Consider the following 17,468-nt stretch of genomic DNA (forward strand, 5'->3'; position numbering starts at 1 on the left):
AACGTATTGTTTTTGTTACGTCAATCCTCAAATATATAACTGGAAACCTACAGATTGCCGGTAAATTGCAGCAGTAACCTTGTCTCGATCTTTACTTGGACTTCTCCTAGGTCGAAGTCGGTCCGCAATAAACCGAAAAGTTGAAGATGTCCGCCTCTCGCCAGAAACCTGCAACAAAGTTATGCAGCACAGATACTAAAAAGTTGTTAAGTTGGAAAGATTACATACCTTAAATCCCTCGCGTGTTCGCTCTTTCATAGAATATTTTCGTTCGGCAAAGGGAGGTTCTTTCAAATTAGCCACATTTAGAAAGGGAGGCTGTCTGAAAATCAAATCTGAACTTCTAGATATGCATCACGCTATATGATAACGGGCTTAGTGGTGTGTGTGTGTGTGTGTGTGTGTGTGTGTGTGTGTGTGTGTGTGTGAAACGAAATTCCAAAAAAAGTATGCGACGGGTACAGCGGCGTCGAATTGGTGCGCGGGCGCAGGGTAGCTATAAAGTGGGGTGCGACGGGTCCACCGGCGTCGGATTAGGTGCGCCACAAAACGATAAAATGGGGTGACCCGGATCCAAGACGTGGAACTGTTGCGCTGTACTGCAGTAGTATGGCGCAGTAACATCTTGTGAGTGTCGCAAAACGTAAATTGGACGTTGCAACCGTTTCATGGGCGCGGCTACTGCGTTGCACCTCTATGACTCCTCCGCGTGATCTGACTTAGAACGGCATCTTTCTCAGTACGATGAGACTTTTTCATGTCATTTTCTGTTAAACATCATTCTGTGATAACTGCTGAGGAAAAGAAGAAAACGCATACTAATGGTTATGCTTTCAAATTTTGTCAGTATGATGGCGGTATCGAAGGAGTCTGAAGTTAGAATGTTCTTCAAATGAAAGAATTACGCGAATAGAAAGAAAATTAAGAAATTTTTCGCCTAAATTTATTCTTAAAAAAAGAAAGAGGAGGGCGTTGTCAGAGATACACAGTTCTGATTTTTGAGGAAACGCCCCTATCATTAAGTTTTCAATGATCAGTGAAAGCGAGCGGAGGGGAAACCTGAAGTCCGGCTTTAGCCCTTTAGTTCAGACTGGTATATATACATATAAGAAGATGATTACGTAACGGATCTTCACACCTCGGTGAGGGAGCTGCAGAACTGCTTCTTGGATGACCACTTGTTAAATAGCAGTTCGGATGAGTTCCAATCCAGTTCGCGTGCTCTATCAACAGTTGCACCACACCTATTCGCAACTGCGTATCTTCACGAGCACTAATTAAAATATCGTCCTGAAATATAATGCGCTCACCAGTACATTTCAGAGCTAAGAATGGGTTTAAAAACCAAATAAAGGACAAAAACAGGCTTTCAATGACGGACGTTCGCAGAACAATAGAATGACAGATATTGATCTCCATCAGAGCAGGGAGAGACAGGCTTCGCAAAATCGAGGGTCGTACTCTACTTTTCAAGAGCATTTGGAGAATGTTTTCAATAGGAATTCTGATTTGGGGGATATATTATACTACATACTCATGATACAATAATTTCCATGTCAATAAAAAAGCATACAATGGATGAATTTTTCAGACAAACTTCTTCAACCATTCTTATTGAAGAACATTCCTGCAGTGGGATGGTAGACAAGACCACTTTAGGGCGGCAAGTAACAAAGTAATTGATGTCATGCGATGCGAGAGTATCGGTGTTAGTCCCCTTATATAGCTCAAACACCTATTTATTATACGTATGCCCCCATTCTTGCACTCACTTTCTGGGTACTTTTTTTATTTCCGAGAATATGCGACTTTCAATTGTCCTAAGCTGCTTCAGCACACCACAATACGTGGAAATCTTGGGCGCTGTAAACGTAAGCGATGCTACTGTAAGTGAAAACCAGCACGAAACAAGACCTGCACTACAAATCTTGTCTAGCTAATGAATCCAGAATCCCATTGTTGAAGTTTCCCGGAGAATGGTAGAAGCGAATGCAGCAAATGTATACAAGAATACAGTAACAAAAAAAAGTATTAAAACAAGTTGTAAGAGCCAAAATAAAGGACCTGTGAGCCTCTGCGTTCTTTTCGCTTCATTTTGTCTTTCTGAATCTCATCTCGAAACAGCGTGGGAGCGAACACAGTGGCCAAATTGTGAGAAGTCATTTGATGCTTAGCGGAATTGTGTGATATCTAAATTTATGACAATAAACTCACAAAAAGTAACTAAACTCAACCGAGTTCTGAGGCAACAAGAATGTATCTAACCCTATATAGTTGCCTCATCAGATATCCAAGCGTCCCCAAATGTGCCCGAGATAAGTAAAAAGTCACGTTCTTTTTAGAGGTGTCTACTTTGGGTTCAAATACTGCTGCGAATTCCTGTCTTGATACCTGTAACTGGTTGAAATGTTTCTGAATCGATTTAAAGAAAAAACACTTTTCACTAGTCTATCTACATGCAGTATCAACCCTATCTCTTACTGACAGGTGAAATTTGATTCTTGGTAACCATCGCAAATAGCCGTGCTCGCAAACCGGATCCTGACAAAAGAGGTTCCTTGAGATCACGAAAAAATCGCTTGACCATAGAACAAACATCATGCACTGAGAAATTAGGAGGGATCGGAGCAGAACCCAAATATACGGCCTAAAAATGAGCTTAATAATTCGGGGTAACACACATTGCAACTAACTTATTTCTAACCCAGTTGTTCTGATTGAGACGGCTCGCGTTGCCCTCCCGACGAAATAGTCCTTCCTGATCCATTCCATGACAGTTTATATAATCGAAGGCATTAATGAGGAACCTGAAATGTACTGGAAACAGCAAAAAAATGCAGCGAAAAAAGGAACGGGACCATCTATCACACTAAATAGAGGGTAACAAGACAAGATGTAAATCTTGCTTCTGTAAAAATCAGATCGTTTTCACCTTTAGAACGAAATTTACCGAAAATTAACTTTGCATTACTCTGTAGTACTGGTAACCAAAATTCTGCCACTTTTTTGATGCCTTTATTAAATCCTCCGACTTGCAGACTTCATACAATTAAATAACGAACAAACTGGTTGTGAAGAGCTAGCACGTTATTTATTTGTACGTACTCTTCTCATTATTACTCCTCTTTATTTTGCCATCTTTTACACATAAAATTAATGTATCTTCTTCATTTTCAACATGTAATTTAAAACTGGGGCGGGTGTGGCGCACTCGGTTAGAAGTCCGTTGTAGCCATACATTCGATCGGAGGTTCGAAACCGCCCTAGTGCAAGCTAAGCCTTTCACCCTTCCGGCGTCGATGATTTGGTATCAGAATTGTCTGGGAGGATAAAAACACTGACTACCCCATCGGCTAGCGCACTTTTTTTTTAAACCACATTAAGGGTTAACAGAAATTTGTAAATGTATCCTGACTTCCTATTCTTAATAAGCATACTGAAGTGCAGGACAATTACTTGAGGACAAAAATGAGGACCATGTATATTTCATAGGGCGGGTGTGGTGTAGCGGCTAGAGGTTCCGCTTCCTGCACGATCGATCGGAAGTTCGAATCCGCCCCAGTGCCCACCAAGCCTTTCATCCGTCCGGGGTCGATAAATTGGTACCAGACTTGTCTGGAAGAATAAAAACACTGACATAACACATCGGCTGGCCCCCGCAAGTCATTGTATGGGCCAGTTACACGTTCGTAAACCTCAAACGATTCTGAATTGAAGTGAACGTTGGGGCGCATCCCAAACAGATTGATTAACGCCAGAAACTTTATCCGTTATCCTTTTATTTTTCATACATGCTAAAATTTCTGTTCAGTGGGTAGTTACCTACATCAAAACCTTTGAGCTGAACCTTTATCCTCGGATTTACTCCATAGTTAAACACAGTAACGCACATGTGATGCGACAGCAGCAAATGATAAGCGTGACAATGAATTCACATGACCAGTAAAAGATGTCAGAACGTAGAAGGAGTTTCAAATGCGAAAAAACAAATGTTTGAAGTGGAAATTACTCTTCCACCATTTTCTAGAGAAGGATTGCCATCTTTCATGAACAATCGGCGCCAAATGTCTTCGACTGGGCTGCCGCGACGAGGCTCCTTTGAAATCTTTTGGGAAGAAAAAATTTCACGTTTTATTTTGCTTATAAGCACCAGTGACTATCGTCTGAGAGTGGAGAAAGATGCAGAAAGATGATGCAGTAATCACAAGTTAATAGAGATTATAAATATAAAAAGTTATAAGTGGTAGTACAGCATAATGCTTTTCTAGTCCAACTGTGTCATTGATGGAAATAAAGTATAGAGAAAATTTATGGTGCATGAAGAGAATTTAAGATTCCGATGAGAGGTCATGCTGAAATCTCACTACCTTTACAAAGGTAACAATGCAAAAAATAAATCAACAAAAGTGCAGTGGACAATTCGTATAGGGGTGAGACTTCAATTTAGAATGGTTCGAGGTTCATGAATAGCCTTAGAATGACTTATTAGGTGACCCCATGTGTCAAGCCTGCACTTTCATATTCTCCGACTCACTTTGTACCAAATTACTGACTGCGAAGTGATTAATGGATTCAGTGGCATTAAGGCGGTTTCGAAACATCGATTGTGAATTCAAAGCCAAACCACTTACTTACTGCGCTACATCCTTCCGAACTTGAAAAATAACTTCAAGAATGAAAACATTTTGAACGTGGAGAACGGTTAAGAGGTACCCGTATGATGTGCCGCCGCGTATCCAGGAGGCTAATGAGCGTCGTTAATTGCACCGCGCGTCTCCTGATACCGTCATAATCGCTACAGTAGCCTGATAGCTCCTCTTGTGCTACGTCTGCAAGACGCCCCCGCCCACGCCACCCTTCCCACCCATTTCGCCGCCTCTGCTGCTCTTACGACGAGTTTTTTTTCGCCGCGCCTGCAATTCTTATGTTGCGCTTTTAGAATCGAACGAAAAGGAAAGTACCTGGTATTAGATGTTGTTCGAAGATCTACATAAAGTGTGCTTGTAAGCTAATATAAGAGAAGGAAAGAATGAAATAGGTTTGTATAAGTGATACGCCACTTAGAAATGCGAGTGAAAATGAAATTATCCTGTTTCGACTTGTAAGATAGAAAACACTCATTCATCTCGGGGAATGCAAGAGATGTTTCAAAAAATGTCCCACTGATCGGTGTTATGCTATTTTCTTTACTTGTCTTTTCGCTTTATAGAGATTTTTTTTTGCTTATCTAGCTGGGTAAAACTGGCATCCAACGATTAAGGAGGCGCGAATAATGCCTTGCAGACATACACAGTACATAAAGGTATATCTCGAAGATACAAAGGCCTCTGTTCGCCACTAATACACCTAACCTGTCATATTGATTTTATGCAGAGAATAGATAGAAATGAAGCGATAAAACACTGTTGAAAGAAGTACACGAATTCGTTGAATGGCATAGTGACAAAAACATACTTATGCACTACGAATTTATATAGAAAACTTAGTGCGTGAAATGTGTTAAATTATGAGATGCGTGAAAATATGTGCATGTTATTCTTTTACTTGGAAAATCTTTTTGAGGTTTTTTTTTTACTTATGTAAAGTTGCATTGGATAGAAAGATCTACTTCTTCTCTTTTATTCCCAATAATATGAGCTTAGTTTACTGTAACCGTACATCAGAATTCGCTGCGGCAATCCGTTTTTCACTCCCCCTCTCTTCAAAATTCGCACTATCCGCCGCTTCGTCGCGATGCGAACGTCGCGCGCGGCGTTGATCGGAGAGCAATAGGGAGGTGATCTCAGGATCGTGGAGGATGTCTAGGTGGTGGAGCGGCAGCCGTAATTACGCGGAGGAGCGCGATGCTGAAGGGAGGACAGGAGCGGTCCGCCGGTTTTCACGGGTACCTCTTGTCCCGCACCCTTTGGACGTTGGTCGGGAGAGACACGACAGTAACACTGGTGCGGAAATGTTCGCATACCGACGAATTCGGCCCCAAACTACTCTTCAGCTCTGATAAATTTGCAAAATCATTAGAATTAAATTTTTCGTGTTACTTCGAGACCAGTTGAATTTAACAGAGTGAACTACAAGCAAGCATCATGCTATATATAAAAGAGTGAACTGCAACTGAAACAACTGCAAACTGAACTGAACTGTGTGTGTATGTGTTTGTGTCTGTGTGTATGTGTGTATGTATGCACCGTTGAGGTGCCGAACCATCTCCATAAACCTGATAAGCGAACACACTACCTTTTCACCATTCTATTCAAAGCTATGTAACAATGTATGTTGTCCTTGATAAGGCAAGTTTTTCTCCGTAATATGTTAGTGAGGGTAATTAAACTCTTATGTAAATGATGTACTATACCTTAGTCTTATACTTCCACATTTGCAAACTATCATGTTATATAATAACGGGATTATTCTGTCATGTATGTGCGTCTGTGTATGTGTGTGTGTTTCAGTCAGGAAATTCTAAAAAGAGAGGGATACGGATACCATGTCGTCGGTTTGGTGTAAAATGGGGTGGATCACACGGTGTCGGAATGGTACGCCGGTGCCAGGAAGCTATATAGTGGGAAGAGGTGCGCGGGAGCCCCAAGGCGGTAAAATGGGTTTCCATGGTTCCTTCACATGTCTATTTTCCAGCATGTCTCCTGATGCTGCTAACATTCTTTCTTCAAAATGAGGAAACACACGTGCGAACGGCTGCTTGTATACAATGAATTGCAGCCAACAGTTTATGCAATCAGACGTAGAAAGTTATTTTTATAAGTACGATAGTGATACATTTCATGTTAACACATTTTTTAGTAATAGTTGAGAATTGAGGAAACTCATGCTTAGAATACTGTTTCCAAATGGTGGAGGTTTGAGAGAAACATAGATGTAAAATCAAGTTTGATTGTTTTGCCAATATGGAGCTGACGCGTTCAGGGGAAAACCATAAAATCTTCTATCCATGCTTAAATTTTTAGGTAAAAAAAAAAGAAGAAAAAGAGCGTTGATAGAAAAAACAATTCTAATTTTACAGAGAAAAACTGTTGTTACTGTTATTTCTTATTGATCGGTGAGGACGAGCGAAGTGAGCACCAAAAAGTTATTCTATTGCCAGCATGAACGTCCGGCTTTAGCCGGACGTTCATGCTGGCAATAGAATAACTCCAATACTTTTCGTGTGTAGTAGATTTTTATTATTAATACGAAAACATAACGTGAAAGGTGGCAAATGGACCGATTATAAGATCTTCGTTACGACATTTGAAAAGGAATTGGCGAAGCGAAAGTAGCCAACAAGAAGTACACGATACTGACCACATATGAACTTACTGTGGCACCTGCTCCAGTTTAATCTTAGTAGTTCCATGCCGACTGCCTTCCCTTAGTGTAACCTCAATTGAAATATCAACAGAGAGAACCTGAAATTAATAGTTCCATGAAAGAAGGGGAATATAACCCCCAAAATGAAACTTGGAGAGAAATCCAACATTGCCAAGGCGATGCACACTCCCAGCTGGTCCACAGCTCGATTCCCCAGGAAGGCGGCCACGAATCGCAGAAGTAGTCGAGTTGCATACTTCGAAATCAATCTACAATGCAGAGTACTTTTTCCTACAAAACAAAAAGGACAAATGATACAAAAGTCAATAAAATCATCTGTTAAAGCTACGTCAAACCCACCATCGCTACTGATCAGATTAGATAAGGCTATATCATGTGCGAGTGTCAGCGTGTCTGAAAAGAACAGACATGATTATGGCAATCGACTTGGAAAATCGATCCCAACGTGGCCCAATTTACAGTTCACCAGCATATGTACTTCGTGGTCTCGCAGTTTCCTTTTTTTTGAGAGAGTGTGCTTCGATCCAGGATATATGTATGAGTGAAAAAAAAAAAAAAAAAAAAAAAAAAAAAAAAAAAATTTTTTGAAAAAAAAAATTTAATAAATTTTTAAAAAAAAAAAAAAAACCCTAAGGGGAAAAAAATACACTGGAAATATTTGTATACTTCAAGTTGTACTTCCATTCCCGTATGCAATTATAGCACTGACTGGTATGTATCAGTGCGTTCTAATAAAGGTGAAATGGACATAGATTCTCTGTTAAAAGCATCACCCCATGAATCTGGAGTGGTACGGATTTCCGGTGGAGTATTCGCATATGGGGTTGTAGATTATGGGGAGGAAGGTGACTCCGTTCATTTCTTCCTAATTGTCGTAGAAAACGGCCCGGAAGATACAGCTTCGAGTGTTCCGGCGCACTATTTTCTACAAGCAGTTGGATTGGAGCGCGCCAGCCCTGTGCGGCGCCGCATCTTCCGGGCCGTTTTTTACGGCAATTAGGAAGAAATAGACGGAACCACACCCCTCTCCATAATCTTCTATCTCGTACACAAATACTCCACCTGAAATCCGCACCACCTCAGATTCGTGGTATGCTGCCTTTAAAGGCATCACCCGTGAATCTAGCGTGGTATGGATTTTTCGTTGGAGTATACAGCATACCTATGTCAGGTCGAATACAGGGGTGATTCCACCCATCTCTGCCAGCATCACTGTAAACAGACGGCTTCGGAATGCGGTTTCTTACGACGTTCTCTATTGCAGCGCGCCACCCTTCTGTCCTCTCGCCTGTGGTCCCATTCGGACGAATCGCAGGCTAGTGCGGGGCTCAGGGGTGGCGCTTTGCAATAGAGGACATCGTGGGGAACCGCATTCCAGAGCCGTCTTTTTACAGTGCCGCAGGAAGAGATGAGCGTAATCATCCATGTATTCATAATCTCCAACTCGATATAGGTATACTCCAACGAAAATGCATACCACACCAAATTCGTGGGGTAATGCCTTTAAATCAGCGGTTTTCATCTATTAAATCCATACGGAAAAATTTTTAAAACATGGTTGCTTTTTTCTGAGGAGCAGATACGTTTATCTCATGCTTAGAGAGGGAAACAAGTTGGTTTTGGTAACAGTTGAAACATACAGGTACAAATGGGTCGAAACGATATGACGCCTGGTGCAGCCGCCTACGCAACTGCATCAGGCTTTCTTTCGTTTTGATCCGACTATACCTGTATGTTTCGAAGTGGCGCGGCGATGCTAGCTGTTGGACTCCATGTGGGACCATCACGAACACAGGTGCCGGACCCTCCTCAGGTGAAGGGGGTGTAGCTCATGGGGTGCAGCTCAGGTGAAAGGGGTCCTTTCGCCAACCGTTCAAAAGTGAAGGGGGTCAGAGCACCGGTTCCTATTATCGCATCTATGATTGTGTGAGAAGACATGACTTCATCAACGAATAAGAAGAACTTCACGGCTTTGCCATTGCTCTTCACCCAATCTCGCTCAGGCAAACATGAGGACAAGGAAGGCTTGTATAGTCACTAAAGCTTGCATAACCACGAAACACTTATTGACTTAATCACACATTTGGAAAACCTGCGATGACAGGTACAAAACCAAAGCGCGGCAGAGGGAAGCGAACCAACTTCACAGGGAATAACCACGGCAAAGTTAGTTTTTCATTTTGTTTTTACTTCTCAGCATGTAATTGTGTTGATTTTATTGCTCTTAGGTAGAAAATGTGCGCTGCATGATGATCGGGAATTAAGAAACGTTAATATATAACAAGAACGGTTTTCGGAGAGATCCGAATACTTCAGCTGCACCCCAGACCTCCTTCACCCGAGGAAGATCCGGCTGCTCCTTATCACATCTATGCATAGGAACAGCAATTAATACTTTTCTGAACACTGAATCCTAAAGTTTGATTTATTTCCCGTTTTTCACCTGTGCGAAAGTATGAATGCTCACTTGTGCATCCGAATTTTATCTGTTCCCAGTCGCAAACCTCTGCTCGAAAAACTAAGAATCAAGTCAAAGCTATTGAGGTGATGCTACTACATAGTGGGAAAAACGACAGAAAAGTGAAGAGAATGACGTCGTTTCTTCTCCTGTTACTAAAATTAAACAGCAGCTAGTTCAAAAGCGACAGTGTCAATATATTATCGAGTTTGATAAGCTGTACACGAGGTTGTTAAACAAATTTATTGGCTAACGTTTCGGCTATATCGCCTTCTTCAGAGCCTGAAAAGGGCGATATTCAATCTACAATTCAAACGACCAACCTCTCCAGAACTAAACCGATAGACTCCACGCCTACTTTCAATCACAAATTTAGCGACTACAATGAATGCTCACCTTATATCGGAGACGCCTAGCATGGACCGCTGACTGATCGATCGCGAAGGCGAATGGTTCGAATGTCACATTCGGATCGGACAAACCATTCGAGATATGGCGCGAGTTCCCGCGTTATCGACAGACATTCACCTTTGCGGTTCATTTTAAGGTTTTTGGCTTGGATCCAAAATGCCTCTAGCGATTTTCGAGCCAACGTTTTAGTTTCGTGCGCTAAGATTTGGACCCTAATTTCAAAATCGGCTCCGTCGTATTTTCTTGTTCTATGGGCACCTAAAGGTCCATTCTCGTAACCTATTCTTGCCGCTCACATGCTCTTTGATGCGGACATACAGCGGTCGTGCCGTTTCACCGATATACTCGGTGAAGCGGTACGACTCTTATTTGTCCCACAGGTAGATCAGGAGACTGCTTGAGATCCGGGGTAATCTACCTGATTTCTTGCACGAACTGTGGCGACGAGTATATCAGTGAAACGGCACGACCGCTGTATGTTCGCATCAAAGAGCACGTGAGCGGCAAGAATAGGTTACGAGAATGGACACGTTTAGGTGCCCATAGAACACAAAAACACGACGGAGCCGATTTTGAAATTAGGGTCCAAATCTTAGCGCACGAAACTAAAACGTTGGCTCGAAAATCGCTGGAGGCATTTTGGATCCAAGCCAAAAACCCTAAAATGAACCGCAAAGGTGAATGTCTGTCGATAACGCGGGAACTCGCGCCATATCTCGAACGGTTTGTCCGATCCGAATGTGATATTCGAACCATTCGCCCTCGTGATCGATCAGTCAGCGGTCCATGCTAGGCGTCTCCGATATAAGGTGAGCATTCAGTGTAGTCGCTAAATTTGTGATTGAAAGTAGGCGTGGAGTCTATCAGTTTAGTTGTGGAGAGGTTGGTCGTTTGAATTGTAGATTGAATATCGCCCTTTCAGGCTCTGAAGAAGGCGATATAGCCGAAACGTTAGCCAATAAATTTGTTTAACAACCTCGTGTACAGCTTATCAAACTCGATAATATAAATTCAACTATGCCGAGGTTCATTGAAAGTCGAACTTTTCAAGTGTCAATATAGTTAGGTCAAAACAACATGAAGCACGGAAACTTGCGTAAGCGGCAACGAGGATCCCAACCGCTACGCTCTACCGCGCCGCTTCGGGCGCAGCCGCTTATGCAACTGTCCGTGCTTCATGTCGTTTTTTCCCGACTATACTTCATGTTGTGAGTATCAAGTGAAAAGGGCAGTGAACCTAATTATGTTGAAAAAAGTTCGTCTGTAAAAAAAGTCAAAACATGGGTGCAAAAGACGAGAGAAAGAATGAAAATGCGAATCAAATATGTAATAATAATAAATGAGGAGATCAATACAAAAACAAATTGTACAACGAGCAGAAAACTGGATAGAAGATGAAGGAAAGATATTAGCTGTGCAGTTACCTGAGTTAATCATTGTTAACTGGAAGATAAAGGTCAAAGAGCCCAAAGTCCAATTTCATCCCTACTCAGTTTGGAATTCGGAGATCATACTTTCATTCTTGGATTACGGTTCATAGTGATATCCCTTCGTTTGTATGATGGTAAGAGGCCGTAAATCACTCATGTTCTATATTTCTCTAAGCTTATTCCTCTGAAAAAACGGAGGAAGTAGTAACTCGCTGTACAATTTTCAATTTTGCGGCGCGTTAGCAATGGTACAAGGGAAGGAGCCTCCAGCAGCGGCGTGCAAGTTTAGATACGAGTGCCTCCAGAAACTCATGCAAAAAAACCCATTTAAAGAGAGATTATATCTCCAAGAAAAGATTCTCTGGTGTGTGTGTGTTTGTCTGTCTGTCTGTCTGTATCTCTCTCTCTCTCTCTCTCTCTCTCTCGAATTCCCGAATGCGATGAGACGGCAAAATGGTTTATTAGACGAGTCAAGAGGCGACAAAATGGTGCGCCAACACGCAGCAATAACTGTTATAAGGGGGGTGGGCTCCTCCCATGGCATCCAATTGGTGCGGCAGCGCCAGAAAACGGCAGAATGGTTTAGACGGGGCAAAATGGTCCGACGGCGTCGCGGAACAGTAGTACAAAAACTCGAAGTGAATTTGCCAAGAAGTAAACGAAACCTTGTGCGCGCGAAACCGCTGTTGCAGTTCACCCCGTCTACTGTTCCTCATGTCTACTCCCACTACACGTTTCCCTCATGTTGGTCGCATCCTTCGTTCGGAAATTGAAGATGCGAATGAAACCGGCCATGATCTGATGTGGAACCTTATCTTTATAAGTTCGATGATGACGTCATTTCCTGTTAGCAGATTTTTCTGGGCTAATTGTTGAGGAAAAAAGAAGGAAACTCATGTTTCGAACTCTGTTTCCAAGTTTTTACGGCATCGAAGGATACGGTATCTGTAGGTGTAGGATCAGGTTCGAACACTCTCGAAATGTAGTACTGACGCGTTTAGATAGAGGACCATCAAATCATCACTTCAATTCATGATCATTTCGAGAATGCTTAGATTTCTCAAACGAAGGAACGAATGAAGCGTCGTTAGAAAAAAAATACAAACTTAATTTTTCGGAAAATGCCACTACATTTAATTCCTATTGATCAGTGAAAAAGGACAAGGCGTGTACTAGAAGTCTGATGTCCAGCGCTAGCAGGACATTCAGACTGGTACTATATGTGCAGAAATTAATAAATGCTATTGATAAAATCAAAGTCAAACTACCACTACCCCCGGGTCTGATATGTTAAGCTGCACATGAACTGTGGTGCTCATATTTTTCTCCCATCCTAAAAAAATGGGGAAGTTAATCCAAGTACTCAGCGCGTTAATCTAATGTTTGAACGCGATTCGAACTACCAGAACCACGAAACGATACAGGAGACTGTGCGCAATGCGCTTTTTCGATATCGATGACACAGAATTAGTCAAATTCAGGAAGATAAACGACAGAGAACAATTCTTATGAATTATTATGGAGAAACTGAATAGTATGACATTTCAAGAAAACAGTGTTTTTCATGAGCCAAATTGTGACAGAAAAAGGAAAAGTAAGCAGAAATAGAAAGAATAACACTTGCTGCAAGAAGTCAATTTCTTGTGAGAGCAGTGGTTAGAAGTTCACTTCTGATAATGAAATAATGTACAGGGCCAGTGGACTGCTAGCACTTGCGGTGAGAGGAGAAAGACGGGAGGCTCAACCCCAAAGCTTGTGTAAACTGTGACCTTCAACGAGTGATCGAGACAAGAGGTTTGTGCATGTGCTGCCGTTCATTGACCCTGTACCGCCAATTCAGGTTGTGTTTGCTGAAACCCCAGAATTTCTCAGAGGGATTCACCTGAAATACAGTAAAGTCAAAACGACATGAAGCACCTACGCTACTGCCACTCAAGGCGCTTCGGTGGAGCATGGTGAAACTCCTGCTGGCACGATCTATTGCTGTAGTTTACGATGGTCCCAGCTCGGTTCTAGCTGCTGCCTCCACGGCAGTCTCCAGCGCGTAAGCAAATGCACCGCAACTACACTCGTGATTCATGTCGTTTGGACCCGACCATAAAACCGCGATAATTAAGTGTGACCTGCACCTTACAATCGGATCAAAACGAATTGAAGATGGGTGCGGTTGCGCTCGCTACGGTCCACTAATGCGTAAAGCCTAGAATTGATGAGGGAAGAGGGGGAGTTGCCAAATCCACTAATCGCTGTACTTCGCGATGGTTCAAGCTTGATCCTACTCCGAAGTTCTACTGCGTCGCTTTGAGCGCAGCAGCTTACGCAACTGCACTGAGCAGAAATCCTGCTTTACTTTCCACAAAGTTAAGGTTTTGTTTTGTTTTTTTTTCGTCACGTTTTGATAAAGATTTAGTACATTTTTTCGTACCAAACCACATTTTTAACTTTGATTTGAAATTACAATACAAAAGTGGATCCTGAAACGCTTGCGGAAAGAATGTCAAATACTTTGTTTCATAAATTATCACTGCCAACTTCACTCAACATCCACGCAAAATTATCAAACCAGAATGCATTTTGGAAGAAATAAGAAAGTAAACACTCCCGTGAATATCACGTTTCACCAAAAGCTTTTCCTCATTTTTACACTTGAGGCCTGTGCTATCTCAAGTGTCTTTCCAACACCATCCAGAAATTCGGTGGTGAGGGTGGATGTTGCTCTGGTTCACCTGCTTCTTTTCAACTACATCAGAAGCAACATTGTGCATCCAGCAAAAGAGCTACATTGCTCTGATCGCAAACCGACATAAATATGGTCGATTTCATCGGTACACTGTAATCCTGCGGTACATATGGAATAGTTCTAACTGTTACAACAAATCTCTTAATTTCACTAGGTAACGATGGCTAAGCGACGATTCTATTAGGTGCTAGGGATTTCCATTCTAGATACTCAGTGGAACTTAAAATGAAATGTATGTAGTATTTTCGAACCAGTTTCACATATTTCTAGATCCTGTCCTACACTACTGATGGATATATCCTGCTACACCTCTACTGTATTGTTAGTTATTTGTATTAGTGTCATCCGCCTCGTTGGCGTAAGATGTCACGTCTCCTTTCGCCTACTTTTCTGCCCTTATTTGCATTTTATTTCCGCAATGCTTCACTCACTTTCAAATTTTTATATAGTCGAGTCAAATCGACAAGAGGCACAGTGCAGTTGCGTGAAGTGCTTCGCTTGAAGCGGTGCGGTGGAGCGTAGCGGTTAGGGTCTGGTGAGGACCACTGCTGCCACCATTCTTCGCTGAGGTTAGCGATGGTCCCACCCCGGTTCCAACCGCTTTCTTCAATTCGAGCGCAGCCGCTTGTCTACCTGCGCACTGGGCTTTATGTCGTTTTGACTCGACTATACATTGCCCCGCTTTTTAGATTAGGCTTGATGAGTTTCACTTTATGACAACTTTCTATATATTTTGTCTACCCATCTATTCTCGTACAATCTTATATTTTCCACTCTAAAAGAAGAAACCACCCATTCCAAAACATCAATTCAAAAAGATATAAAAAACCAAGAACTCTGACAGCGCAATGTTCCCCCGAGATATCAATAAGAATTCTCGGTAAGAATTAATCGAATTTATTCTATACAAGCAAAAAAGGCGAGTGATGCACAGTTGCCATCCAATACCATTTCGACACAATGTATCATGCGGTTGCTGGGCTAAACACAGTTCTTCGGTAGGGATAACGGCAAGAATGGGCAAGAACTTGCAGTGAAGCTGCCCATTCTTCTTTCCCTGACCATGTGTATACCCTATCCTTGTTTCTGTTATACGATTGAGAGCTCAAGAACATTGAAGAACTACGAGATTTCCAAGAGTCAAATTTGATGCAACAAGACAGAGCCGCAAAAAAAACCAAAAAAAAAATTTAAAAAAAAAAAAATTTTAAAAAAAAAAAAAAATTATTTTTTTTTAGGAAAAAGGGGGCCCCTCTTTTTTTTTAAAAATTAAAAGAAAAAAAAAAAAAAAATTTATATATTTTTTTTTTTTTTTAAAAAAAAAAAAATTTTTTTTTTACGGGGGAAAAAAAAAACATGTTTTCAGTGTGTTCGTCTAAATAAGATAAGATAAATAAATAAATAAATATATATATATATATATATATATATATATATATATATATATATATATATATATATCAGGAGATGTGAAATGACAGTGCGTTGAGTGCTGCACCGAAGTGCTTCCGAAAGTTTGCTAGAACAGATGCTCGAAAACGAAAAGAAGGCGGACATAGCCAGTTGTGGCGGAAATATAAGCCACAAATTTTCAAATAAAGCCAAAAGACTGCGGTTATTTTGCTGAAAAGACTAGACCAGAGAGACGATTACTTTTTACAACCGCCCTGTGTTTTGAAAATTCCACTGCACTCAGTTTATCTAGAATGATACAAGCACAACCTTTTTTTCTCCAACATCACCATACTAAAGGAATCAAACATCACTGTTAACATCGCTAATTAATCAACGGCTTAATTCAATTCTCTGTACCAGTTTCTCCATCTGAAGCGAATATGCGACACCAACTAAGAAGCGTGCGAAAGTTTCAAAATCAAGAACTATGGAGCTGTACTAATTAAAGTGCGTTTGTCAAATTAACATGTGATGTTAGAAACCTCCATTTGGAATGGCAAAGAACAATGCGAAATGTAAGCAAATGAGTCACAAGAGCAGAGCTGAACAATGACAAATGGCAAACATTCGAGGATTTGTGGTATGAAGATGTAGCATAACGGTATCTATTTGAACTTTTGGCAAACAATGACTTCATCTAACTTCGTCTGTACAGCACATATTTCAGTACTCCTCCAATTTCCTAAACTTTACGCTAGTTCTTACTGTGTTGTTCTGCAAGATATGAAAGTATAATACCAAAAACCGCTTCATATCCAAACTACAAAGCAGAGAAACGGAGCAACATTCTGCAGAGGAGTTGTCGAAACGAAGAATGCATGGCATAGACTGGATGTTAAACTGCAGGCGAAGCCACTGCGTAACAGATGGTTCGGCCAGCCGCTTTTCAACTCTATGACTAACACTGCACCAAGCTTTTCTCCAATACACTCTGACTTTACTTTGGTACGATGTTAAAGTGAAATTAAACCCGGAATGGAAGAAAAGCAAACACGTGGAAAAGTAGAGATATAACACTGACCGTGAACAGAAATGAAATGGGACATACTGGAGATTTAAGAAGTTTATTCAATGGTAAAAGGACGATAGCGATAGGACTGCAAGGATAAGCTCCTATATCAACCAGCAACAAATTTAACGAATTACACTAAACGAGATCACATTTTAAGTTCCGCTTCACTGTGACTACTACTAATAAAACAAAGAATAAAGAATATAGAATGGAAAGAAAAAAGCAATTATGTAGATGTAAATCCGCGGAACTACTTAGGTAAAAAAGAACAATCCCAAGAAATTACTCCTCCTCTCGAGCTTTCACGTGATTCAGGGCAACTTCGTAGGTCAATCGCCTAGGGAAAAAATCATGCAAATATTCCAGTTCATCATTCTCTTGCACATACTCGGCGACTTCATCGTAATCAATGTGTTCGCCGTACTGTTTTGCGACATTCTTTACTAGATGTTCTATGAACAACTCAGCTCCTTTAGCAACGCAAAATAACGCTTCCGAAGAAGGAGGCAAGGCATCGGGGACGGTCGCAATGATGGTTTTCACCCGCGATAAGGGAAGTGTTGTTTGACCCGCATCGTCTCCGCCAGGTTCGTCTAGCTGCAGCTCACGATTACAAGTTTGTTCTGTTGAATCCAT

At 41.4% G+C, this 17,468-nt stretch overlaps 2 protein-coding genes across 3 annotated transcripts in view; both read right to left on the minus strand.

Moving 5' to 3' along the window:
• RB195_014935 (uncharacterized protein) overlaps window positions 1-9,703 on the minus strand; it is a gene marked incomplete at both ends in the record, with an annotated part of 37,116 nt that extends 27,413 nt beyond the window's left edge. Inside the window, 10 exons of one of the 2 annotated variants that reach the window (XM_064205417.1) lie at window positions 52-168; window positions 229-322; window positions 1,139-1,290; window positions 2,065-2,190; window positions 2,266-2,391; window positions 2,486-2,647; window positions 2,705-2,807; window positions 7,315-7,403; window positions 7,473-7,574; window positions 7,666-7,668. In XM_064205417.1, the coding sequence (XP_064061300.1) occupies window positions 52-168; window positions 229-322; window positions 1,139-1,290; window positions 2,065-2,190; window positions 2,266-2,391; window positions 2,486-2,647; window positions 2,705-2,807; window positions 7,315-7,403; window positions 7,473-7,574; window positions 7,666-7,668 (1,074 nt within the window). Of the gene's footprint in view, window positions 1-51; window positions 169-228; window positions 323-1,138; window positions 1,291-2,064; window positions 2,191-2,265; window positions 2,392-2,485; window positions 2,648-2,704; window positions 2,808-7,314; window positions 7,404-7,472; window positions 7,575-7,665; window positions 7,669-9,655 lie in introns of those variants that run through there. The other variant, XM_064205416.1, reaches the window with a different exon arrangement.
• Window positions 9,704-17,114: 7,411 nt separating this feature from the next.
• Window positions 17,115-17,468, minus strand: RB195_014940 (uncharacterized protein; the record flags this gene model as incomplete). The annotated part of the gene is made up of 1 exon (XM_013451884.2): window positions 17,115-17,468. One exon carries the CDS (start codon window positions 17,466-17,468, stop codon window positions 17,115-17,117), a length of 354 nt encoding a protein of 117 aa, XP_013307338.2.

Source organism: Necator americanus, chromosome V (genome assembly GCF_031761385.1).
Source record: "Necator americanus strain Aroian chromosome V, whole genome shotgun sequence".
Taxonomy (NCBI): domain Eukaryota; kingdom Metazoa; phylum Nematoda; class Chromadorea; order Rhabditida; family Ancylostomatidae; genus Necator; species Necator americanus.